The sequence below is a fragment of the Acartia tonsa genome, chromosome 13 (genome assembly GCF_053477335.1).
Source record: "Acartia tonsa isolate MP-2025a chromosome 13, ASM5347733v1, whole genome shotgun sequence".
Taxonomy (NCBI): Eukaryota; Metazoa; Arthropoda; class Copepoda; order Calanoida; family Acartiidae; genus Acartia; species Acartia tonsa.
In genome coordinates this window covers 2,599,960-2,611,046 of record NC_137272.1, presented here as the reverse complement: position 1 = coordinate 2,611,046, position 11,087 = coordinate 2,599,960, and the positions used below count along the sequence as shown (strand labels likewise).

The window sequence follows — 11,087 nt, the reverse complement described above, 5'->3', positions numbered from 1 at the left end:
TTGTTTTTAATTAGGATTGAAGTATATCCCCCTCAAAATAGTTTTATTTCCATGGTCCTGTAAAAGTGTAAAGGATAACCATATCGGTCCTGCGGTTATCTAGATGCTAAGCTTCTCACAGACAGACACATATCTTGGGGAACATAACTTGTTACTTTTATATAATTAATTGGATGATATATGTTGCTGACATGAGTTTTGCCTTTTTAACAACATTAAAAGATGAATTCAAGTTCTGAACACTCTAACTTTCATTAGAGTATTGTTTAACTGAAATAATTACATTTTTGATAAACACTTGTTTCCCATAAATCTTATGCTTATAATAAACTAGCAGCTTCGCCCCTAGCCTCCAGAGGCTTTGCCCCGAGAGGTTTTTATAAAAAAGGAAACAAAAATCTCTGGTGCTGCCTATTTGAGGGTGGGGGGGGGGGGAGATTTTCATTTTTGGGGGGGTTAGGGGTGAAAACAGAAAATAGCTTAAAACCACCACAGGACAAGAGTAGAATCCAATCGGTTCAGTGATTACCGAGATCTTAAGTTTCAGACGGACAGACAGACGTTAAGGTTTATAATTATTTTGGGGGAGATACCACCACTCTCCCTAAAAAAATCACAAGAAATCGAAAATTTTAAAAATAATTTCGCTTTTCGTACAGACTTGAACGCAACATAAACAATTATTTATCAAATTAGATATTTGAAATAAAAACAAACATTCAAAGTGCCACTAGAGGCCTCTAAGGGCGTATCCGCTAGTAAACAAGGACAGTAACAATGATAGAGAAGCGAAGTTTGAAAATATATAGAAAAGTAAAACACCCAGGGTAGAAAAACAGAATGACGAATGGAAAAAATGAGTTAAAAGTATAAACGGACTGGCATTTTGAATTACAGAGCAGCTTCTATAATAATAGAAAATTAATTTAATTTTGATCATCATACTAACCGTTTTTTTTTATTATTCTCCCTTTTGTTATAATAATCATATATTAATCATAAAGTTCCCTTTAAACCTTATATCACACAAAATTAAACGCGGCATTGGGCAATTTTAATAACAAAGTTGCCAACTTACTAAGAAAATTATTTGACTAAAGTATAAATGCGAAATATATTTTATTGCATTTTAAATTTTACAAAATATTAGGCGTTACATGGATAATAAGCAAAATAAAATAAATAAATAAATTAAAAATTTGCCGGCAAATCCTAATATTTGGGAACCATGGTGTAGCCTGAAGGCGCCATCATCGTGTTTCCCAACGACCAAACCCAACCTTTAATTTAGCTAGATTTTCGCGGGTTGTTGCTTTGAAAGGAGTTGGACGCGTTGTCTGATGGTTGTTACGTTATATTGGTTGTTATTTTTAAAGTTATTATATTGCCTAATATCTAATTTATTGTTAGTGTTGTTTTTGCTCAACGTTTTTGTGTAATTCTCTATATTTAATTACTAAAATCAGTCTTATTTGAAGAGAATTATATCATGTTTCAATTAATGATGAAATAGCCTTTATATTGAATCATTTTTAGGAGTTTTCTACAACTATATCTTTGTAACTTATTTTATTGATATACTTTTTACGTAATTTGTTGTTTTAGGAGATTGGTGTTATTTTATGTCATGTACTTTTAAAGGTTGTACCTGTGGCTTTGTTTTGCTTTTGAATTAAATGTTTTGGTGGCATAATGATACGTTAGGTTTGTCTTTTAGAATAGGTTCCCTTAATTTTTGCTAAATTAGATCATTGAAATCCGGTTATAACTGGATTGACCTGCTTTGATATCTCGTATTTTATGATTAATACATCTATGATGAAGACTAATAGTTGAAATTAAGAGCGGTAAATGGTTTTAAATGAGAAGTAAACTCGACAAAGTTTCAAGAAAATTGTTATCTACGTTTCGGCTTTCTATTCTGTAATTAGATAATCAATTGGTCAGATTCTAATGTCGGGAGAACTTGCATTAATTATGTAGTCCGACCTAACATCGTTAGGAGTATAAATTGTGCCTGAAAAGTCCCATTTAAAGCGTCCTATAGACTTAGGGGAGAAATCTTTCCAGAAGGTAGTTCATATTTAAGATTTCTGTGTAGGTCTTCAAATTTTAATGTACATTTGTGGTGCGCATTGAAACTTGCATTTTTTAAAGCGAAGCTTTTCTTTAATTAGAGTCGGTCCATCCGTCCGTCCGAGATAGATAGCTTTTTCGTTATTTGAACAACAAATTTTTATGTGATCTAATTATCAGATTGATTACTGGAACAACAATTTACAATATTATATGCGATACAACTCTATAATAAAGTCCTAAAAATGCAAGTATATTCTTAAACAAATCATGTATCAAGCAGTTTATTAACAAATTTACTTTTAATTTTGCTCAGACTCTTCTAATTTTATATTCTGATTATTCAGTTCTGACACTATACAAGTGTTAATGTCCGATTGTCCTGCCGTTTTAGTGCTTCGCTTTAAAGGATGTTGTCCTCCTTGTTCTTAGATATAGTTTAAGAAATTCAGATATAAATCTTACAGAAAGTAACAGAGACTAATAACTAAAAATGGCTGCAGGCGAGGATATGCCTACGTTTAAACTTGTCCTTGTCGGCGACGGTGGTACTGGTAAAACTACCTTTGTCAAGAGACATTTAACAGGTTGGAACATTTTGTAACACATTTAGTTCTTTTATGTCCGATTTCAGTCATCAATATGAGAAGTGACTGTTATCTTGGGCAACTTTAGTTTATTTTCTTCTGCTTGTAACAAACTTTTAGATTTATCAGTTACAATAAAACATTCAAATACTTATTTTATATACTTTGAAATTTATTTTATGTTTTATTGAACTTGATTTTGATAATTTGTTACAAAGTTTCATTTGTCATATTATTCCTTTCTCGCACTTGAAAGATGTTTTTTTTCATTATCTTGGTTAAATGTTTATTTTGTATATTGTAAAATTGTTATTCTAGCGGTTGCGAGTGCGCGCTTTATCTAAATCATCAGAATCTACAAGCTTAAGTAAGGAACTGAGTAATAGCTTTAAACAACCCTTAATTTCATTTCGAAGAAAACCTGCTAAAAATCTACCTCCAAAAAGTTATCTTAAATTCAATTACTTGGTTCTGCGGTTAGCATATTTTTTTCCGGATTTATGAGAAAAACCTCCTTTTACTCCATTATGTTATAGGTATTTGATATGTTAAGGTGAGTTTGAGAAGAAGTACGTCGCCACCCTTGGTGTGGAGGTTCACCCCCTTCTTTTCCACACAAACCGTGGCCCCATCAGATTTAACGTGTGGGACACTGCCGGTCAGGAGAAGTTCGGTGGTCTCAGGGACGGATATTATATTCAGGTAGGTACAAGATTATTAAGATAGGCAGGGGGAATAAATTCTGCATGGGATTTCCTTCTAAAGGGGGTGGGGGAAAGAAAGTAAAAATGTAAGAGAACAGATTTTCCATTTTTCCCCTTCCTAGGTGAAAAAAAATTACAAGAGTATGTGGGAGGAGGGATGATATGAATAAAAAATGTTTTCTAAAAATATTTTCAATCTTCCTTGCTGGAAAAAACCAAGAAGGGGTAAAATAAAATATTTTGCAGCTGGGGGAAAAATATACACCCTTGTTTAGAGGTGATTATCTTTCGACTCAAGGTGAAAATAATCCTTTTCTCTTCTGGACCTACTCTAATTTCCTTTTCTCAAATGTGGGGTTGGGTGGGGGGTTACGGATAATATACACTGCTATGTTTGAGGATTGGTATCTATTCCAAAATACAGAATATTTCCTTGCTTCGAATTTCTTAACTGAATATATGTACACTTGGTCAAAATATTTAATATTATGTCATAGGCTATTTTTATTAGATGAGTGAAATTGTCATAGGTGGTTTTTTGTAGCTACGATATAGGTAGGTAAACGAAAATGTTAATAGAAGTTCTTTTTGGAGATCGTTCTCGTTAAAACTTTATTCTTATTCTTTATTTCATTAAAGCATCGGATTCCATTTTTTGAAGAATAATCTAGTTTTCTATATTTGCAGGGCCAATGTGCTATCATTATGTTTGACGTAACAAGCAGAGTAACCTACAAGAATGTTCCAAACTGGCACAGAGATCTCGTCAGAGTATGTGAAAATATTCCCATTGTACTCACTGGTAACAAGGTAGGATATGTTCGCGGATTTCCATTTTCAACTTTTCTTAACCTATCATTTCTAAGTATTTTTTTTAAATTCCAAGATCAACAATATGCAAATATCGAGTAAAATACGTTTATTCCAAGTTAAATTGATAAGTCTTCTAAATGATTCTAAGTTTAAATTTGGCGAAAAATAAGAGAAAAAATCGCTTGCAATGGTGATTAGGCCGACTCAAGATGCAAAATTTTTTGGCGCGCTATTTTAACCCATTCTATTCATAAATATAAGACTATTGATACCTTTAAAAGTGTTCTCAGACTATTTTTTCAGCAATATGTCAAATTCGAATTTCATAAAAAAGGGGAAGGTTCCCCCCTGGGGGTGAAATTTTTTTTTCTTTCAAACCATGGCTTTATACACCTTCCTGAATTCGTCTTGAAGAGTACATTAAGAATCAAAAAACGTTTTTAAAAAATATTGATCCCAGAAAAAGTTATCCTCAAATAACCGTCAAAATCACCTGATTTTGCTAAAATGGCCAAAATTGTTAGTTTTTTGAGAATAGCTCTTGCTATGATCAAAATATTTTAAAATCGTTTTTTGATCTCTTCAAGACGAATTCAGGAAGGTGTATAAAGCCATGGTTTGAAAGAAAAAAAAATTTCACCCCCAGGGGGGAACCTTCCCCTTTTTTATGAAAATCGAATTTGACATATTGCTGAAAAAAAGCTACTAGAACACTTTTTTTGGTATCATTGGTCTTGATATCATAAAAGGAATGGGTTGAAATAGCGCGCCCATTGAATTTCAAAAAAAGTGGTAATTCTGAGTCGGTCTAATGGTGATTTTGCTGCCGTACTTTAATTTTTTTTTGTTTTTAATAATTGATATGCCTTATTCTTATTCTCGCATACATTGTTGAAATTTTTCTTTCACATGGCTAATATAACGATTCTTTCCCCATTATGTCCACCCTATCCGCTGATAATGGAGGAACTTATTTTCTAATAAATACGAGCTATATTAGCAACCCAAATTAAGGCAAATAAATATCCACTTTTACTATAAGCACATTATATATTCATACATCCATTAATTAATCTTTGTATCTTTATAGGTAGATATCAAGGACAGAAAGGTGAAGGCCAAGTCCATTGTGTTCCACCGTAAGAAGAATCTTCAGTATTACGATATTTCTGCCAAGAGTAACTACAACTTTGAGAAACCTTTCCTCTGGTTGGCTAGGTATGTAATAAAGAATTATATTCATTTGATTTCTTTTTAATGTCTGCTGTTTTTTTTCTTTCAACTTAAAGCAATATCAGCCCGAAGCGCTACAGGGGTGTATATTCTGCATGGGATCCCCGGCTCAGGGGGGGGGGGGATAAAAAATAAGTGGTTGGAGGGAAAAAAATGTAAAAATTAAGAAAACTGAAAACATTTTTTCCATTTCGCCCCCCTCCTTGGTTAAAAAAACTAAAAAAATGTGTGGTAGGAGGGATAAAATAAATAAAATATAGAGTTCTTTAAATATTTTTCTCTATTCCCCCCTACTTTTTAAGAAAAATCTAGGGGGGGGGGGGGGAAATTAAAAATTTTGTAGCAGGGGAAAAAAATAAATCTTGTGCAGAATATACACCCCTGAAGCGCTATGGAAATAGATTTTCTCGTCTGCTTTTAGAAATACAGCTGAAAGTTTTAATTAGAAATCCTTTGGAGTTTTCACGTCTACATTATGAATTATTTAGGTTTCGTGACTTGTTTATACTACTTCTCTTTAAATAACTTTTTTTTTTTATCAAACAATGACTTTTTGTGCTTTGCTACTTTTGGATGTGTTTAACCTTGTTTATATAAACATATAGGAGGGGTAAATAACCTGGAATTTTCTATTTTGTAGGAAATTGATAGGAGACCCCAACCTTGAGTTTGTAGCTATGCCCGCCCTTGTGCCCCCAGAGGTACAGATGGACCCTCAATGGCAGGCCAAGATCGAACAGGTACAGTTATTAAGCTATACATAAATCTTAACCTCTGGAACCCTTCATGTTTCTAAAATATTATAACAGGGGTGTATATTCTGCACAAGATTTATTTTTTTTCCCCTGCTACAAATTTTTTTATTTTTTTCCCCCCTAGATTTTTCTTTAAAAGTAGGGGGGGAAATAGAAAAATATTTAAAGAACTCTATATTTTATTTATTTTATCCCTCCTACCACACATTTTTTTAGTTTTTTTTTAACCAAGGAGGGGGGGCGAAATGGAAAAAATGTTTTCATTTTTCTCAATTTTTACATTTTTTTCCCCTCCAACCACTTATTTTTTATTTCCCCCCCCCCTGAGCCGCGGATCCCATGCAGAATATACACCCCTGTATTGTAATGCCATAAGTACTAATATCAAGAAAAATGTATATTTCCAGTAGGTATGGCTTAAATCTGATTAACTTTTGCTTTATTAGAATCGGTTTTCCGTTAAATCTTAAATTCAATGATCAAATTTAAGGAGAATTTTTAACTAGTAGTATAAATAAAATGAAATTCCTGAAGAAACTAGCGATGTAAACCTAAAATTATATTTGAGGGCAGATAAAAGGTAGTTAATATTAATATATGCTTTAACCCTCCCCACCCCCCCTATAACACCAAAAAATCTAAATTTGAAAAATTAAAATTTTGAATGTTTAATGTAGAAATCGTTTACACAATCAGAAACTCCAATCACTTTACCTTTTTTTTAAATACCAAAATTTTGTCAGGACATCAAGGAAGCTGCCGAGACCGCCCTCCCAGAGGATGACGAAGACTTGTAAACTTCTGGTCTGCACTGTTCTAAGTTCAACAGTACAAACTGTACACTGTCCTCTTCAACTGTACAATATGTACGGGTTGTGCTTCACAAAGTGTTGGCACACAAAATCACCGTTTCATCAGTAAAATCCAAAATGTCTGTGGCTTAAAAAATCTTAAATTGCTTTATAATCAACATCTTAAACAAAAGCAATAATATTTTATAGGTTAAATATTAAGCATTTTAAATGCACTAAACTATTTTTTATATTAAGTCTATTTTCTGTCTCTTAATTTCTTTCTTAGCGGATGACTCTTGTTTTAGACTATTTCTATTCTCTTGCTATTATTTCATCCCTGTTTTCCCGTCATTCATTCATTCATATTTTTTATATGCTGAAAATTAAATAACAGGCATTTTTTCAATGTGTTGGCATTTAGTTAAATTAATCTGGTTAAATAAATTAATTCCTATATTATTGTGTACCTTTAACAAAAAAAATACTGTTTTATCTCAAATATTATTATACAATTAAGAAAAATAAATAAAATCAATATTTATCTTTATTGTGATTTAATATTATTCCGTTCCAGATTTTTCAGATTTGTAAAATAGTGTAAAAAAAAATAGTAAAAAATGGACGGACTTGCTTTAAGTCCGTCCAAGAGAATGTCAGACCCGTTGACCGAGCAAGAGATATTTCTAAATAATCTAAACTTGATTGCTGTGCGCAGAGTTAAAGTAAAGTACAGCAGAACTATCAAGGAAAGACTTAGGTGAGGATACAGCAGGGATTTTAAGGGATAAGACAATCCAAGATAAACCGACATACAATCCCATTCCCAATGATTATCAACAAAAGTACCTGTACTGTAGTTTTATTTTTTGTTGGTTTTTAAAGTAAATTGGACCAACTAGAATGTTATGAACCTAAAGATTTTAATTCAATGAAGATTTCGTGGTAATGCAACTTTGGGTACTAGCACAAGCTTGGCCCTAGACTGGTCTTAATGCGCCACTTGACACTGATAAAATTGTTTGGTTAGGTCAAGGTGGTATTCTTGTACACAACTAAAAGTTATCTGGTATTTTCTGGGTTTAATTAGGTTAGATTTAAGTAAACTTCAAATCATTTTAAAACTTTTGGGTTATTTGAATTGTCACTGCAGTTTTCTTCTATTGAGTTACGAGTAGCTAGCTAAAAACTCAAATTTTAACTAGGTTTGTTTTGGAAAATTATATCTACCTTTCGTTTCACCTTCCTTCTACATTGATCCTTTTTCAGATTTAAAAAATGGTTCTAAGTTGTATTAATTGGATATTATTATTTACGTTTCTTCATTTGCTTATTTATTTTGAAAAGTTTGTAAGTTAAGATATAGGTATTGAGTGAAACAAATTTTTCTCCAATTTTCATTGAATTATATTTATTAAATGATGTATTGAGGGGAAAAAATATATTTATATATAAAAATATATAAAGCTTTAATTATTGTGTCTTCATAAAATAAAGTAAGTTGCTCATAATTGACTGGAAGTTGCGCATTTTTTACCCAGTATATAAAAATTCTGGTTTAGTGATTCTTTATCTTGGATAAAATCTGTAATAATTCTTAAAATACGCAAGGTTTGTTATGTAAATGTAACTATAACCGTTTTAACATGATAGAAAGTACTTAAATATGAAAATTTTGATCAAAGTAATACAAAAACGTAACCTTTTGCTCTAAAGAGGCATTTTTATTTTTGTAATTTATCATTAAAGGTTTTAACTGATCGTTTTCTTTTTTAGTAGAAAATGAGCTGTATTTTTTAAAGTCATTGAAATTCGCGAAGAAAACTATTTTGCACTGTAACAAGGAGGGAAGAAATATAGTCCTTAAAATTATGCTGGTACCTAAAGTTTTAAAGATATTCCTTGACTTAAAAACTTCTTTGGGTACTTTAACTTTTGGTTGGTTGGTTCCAAAAACCAAAACTAAAAGTCAAAGGAACTTAACTAAATATTTAAGTGTTACGTGAAAATACAAGGGAAATTTTTTTGGAAAAAAAATTTATCTCAGGTTATTGAGAAATGTTTAATTTGGCGAAAAAGGCAAAGAAATTCGGCGGGAAACGGCAAATTTCGGCAGGAGCGGCGGTTTCGCCGCCTTCTCTTCACAGAACTGCTATGTCAAATCTTAGAACTTTAACGTTTTATTTAATTGAGTTCCGTTGACTGTTTTGGTTTCAAAAAGTGTCACTTCCGCCCCCCTCCCTTTAAGGTAAGTTTGTTGATCATCTTAGAGTTTGTATATCAATTCATTGTCTTACCCCTTAGGATCCTTAAGGGCGCATTCTCTAGCAAAGTATATGGTATATCTGAACAAAGGTGCATTAAATTGTTACCTAGTTTTCAGGGATGTTTCGAAATATACTAAAACTAGGGCTAACAATCCGCCAAAATTTTGGGTCTGATTCGGAGTCTTACAAAAATCTGCCCTTCCAAAAAACGAATTATTCCGCGGATTGTGGATTCTAGCAATATTTTTATGTCTTTTTAATAATAAAGAAATTCTATTACTTACTGCGGCCATTTTCTAACCCTTGCTTAACCTAACCTAAAATTTGCATAAAAAGCTACTGTGAAAACAAAGTACAAAATAAACTTTCGATGCTACCAACTATTTTACCTGTAGTTAGGAAATAATAATATACTTTTTTGTTTTTGTCTTCCATATTTTTAATAAAAAATTAAAGTGCTAGGTACAAATTTCATAAAATCAAATTAATACGCAATTCAAATTGTGGATTGCTGATTCGAATTCTGGGTTAAAAAATAAGTGTGCGGATTGTGGATTCAGATTGACAGCCCTAATTAAAAATTCTGTTAAAAAGTACAATAAAAACTACCTATTAAATGTTCTTGTTTCATTCCTTTAATTTTTGAAAAACAAAGTAATTTTCCCAGTAATTTTACACCTTAGTGAAATATGATTGGTTATATTAAATTGAGTGTTCAAATATTTTAACCACTAATTGTAATCTACAGAAGGGGTTATTTTGTGTATTATCACTTTCGATGTATATCAATTTATCGGCCATTGTCTTATCCTTTTAGATACCTGTATTTTTTAAATAAATTTTTTTTTATCAACTATACATAATTGACTGTATATTTTAATTTTATATCATCCTACTAAACCTAATAATATTTTCAGGGCAACTACAAAAGAGGAAAGTTTATCATTACCCTCTGTGGCTCGCGGCAAACAAGCTTGCAGTCCTGTCCGACGGAAGCCGGATGTTTCGCCGGGGCGGGCTGGTTCGCCGTCGCCCAGGCAACGTCTTGAAATGAGCGTTACGCCGGGCCCCAGCGGGATTAATATACAGGTAAAGAATTAAACTTTTCGCGGATTTAATACACTTGACGAAAACAACAAAAAAATAAAAAAAAATTTAAAAAAAGAACTTTGGACATAAGGACATATTTGCATATTCTTTGTCTGGGGAATCCATATTTAAAAATTAAGTAAATTGAATTATGTTCATTAAAAAGCTAAAAATTAGAATTAAAATAGACATACAAACTTTCTGCTGTTGTTAAGAGAATTGCAACGCTTTTAAAATTGTACCTAATTGCTACTAGAATCACAATACCAAATTTGAAATCGATAGGATAATTTTAACATGTTTAAAAGAGCTAGATATAAAATCATACGTATGGACAAACCGTTCCTAAATATTTACAGAGTTTCTTATATAATATTTTTATTTTTACTTTCAGGGTGGTATAAATGTATTACAATCAATAAAACGCAGAAGAAAAATAAAGAACGTCACCCCTCCATCTACTAAATCATTGCTTAGGTAAGTTCTCATAGAAAATTAAATCCAAAAAATGAATACAAATCTGCAAAAAAAGAAGATAAAGATGGTTATTTATCGCATCTTATTATAGACAGCTTTCCGCAGATATTCAAAGATTAAAAACAAAGTCACGGACTAACAAAATGTTAATAATTTGTAATTTTTTTTATTTTAATATTCTTTGGAAAATGTCAGTAATACGAGGATTTTTCAGTAGGACTATAAACCGGTTCTAATCCGTTTCGAATCCTTACTGGAAAAAAGTTTTTGTGTTATGTCACAGAATTTGGCGTAA

At 31.8% G+C, this 11,087-nt stretch overlaps 2 protein-coding genes across 2 annotated transcripts in view; both read left to right on the top strand.

Moving 5' to 3' along the window:
• The first annotated feature begins 2,538 nt into the window (after positions 1-2,538).
• Positions 2,539-7,503, top strand: LOC145335052 (GTP-binding nuclear protein Ran). Its single transcript, XM_080180744.1, has 6 exons — positions 2,539-2,663; positions 3,217-3,365; positions 4,055-4,177; positions 5,271-5,398; positions 6,054-6,153; positions 6,912-7,503. The coding sequence occupies exons 1-6, from the start codon at positions 2,570-2,572 to the stop codon at positions 6,963-6,965; spliced, it is 648 nt and encodes a 215-aa protein (XP_080036870.1). The 5' UTR covers positions 2,539-2,569; the 3' UTR covers positions 6,966-7,503.
• Positions 7,504-7,579: 76 nt separating this feature from the next.
• Positions 7,580-11,087, top strand: part of LOC145335048 (uncharacterized) — a 51,478-nt gene continuing 47,970 nt past the window's right edge. The window contains exons 1-3 of the mRNA XM_080180736.1: positions 7,580-7,719; positions 10,144-10,315; positions 10,710-10,792. Coding sequence (XP_080036862.1) covers positions 7,580-7,719; positions 10,144-10,315; positions 10,710-10,792 — 395 coding nt within the window. The remainder of the gene's footprint in view (positions 7,720-10,143; positions 10,316-10,709; positions 10,793-11,087) is intronic.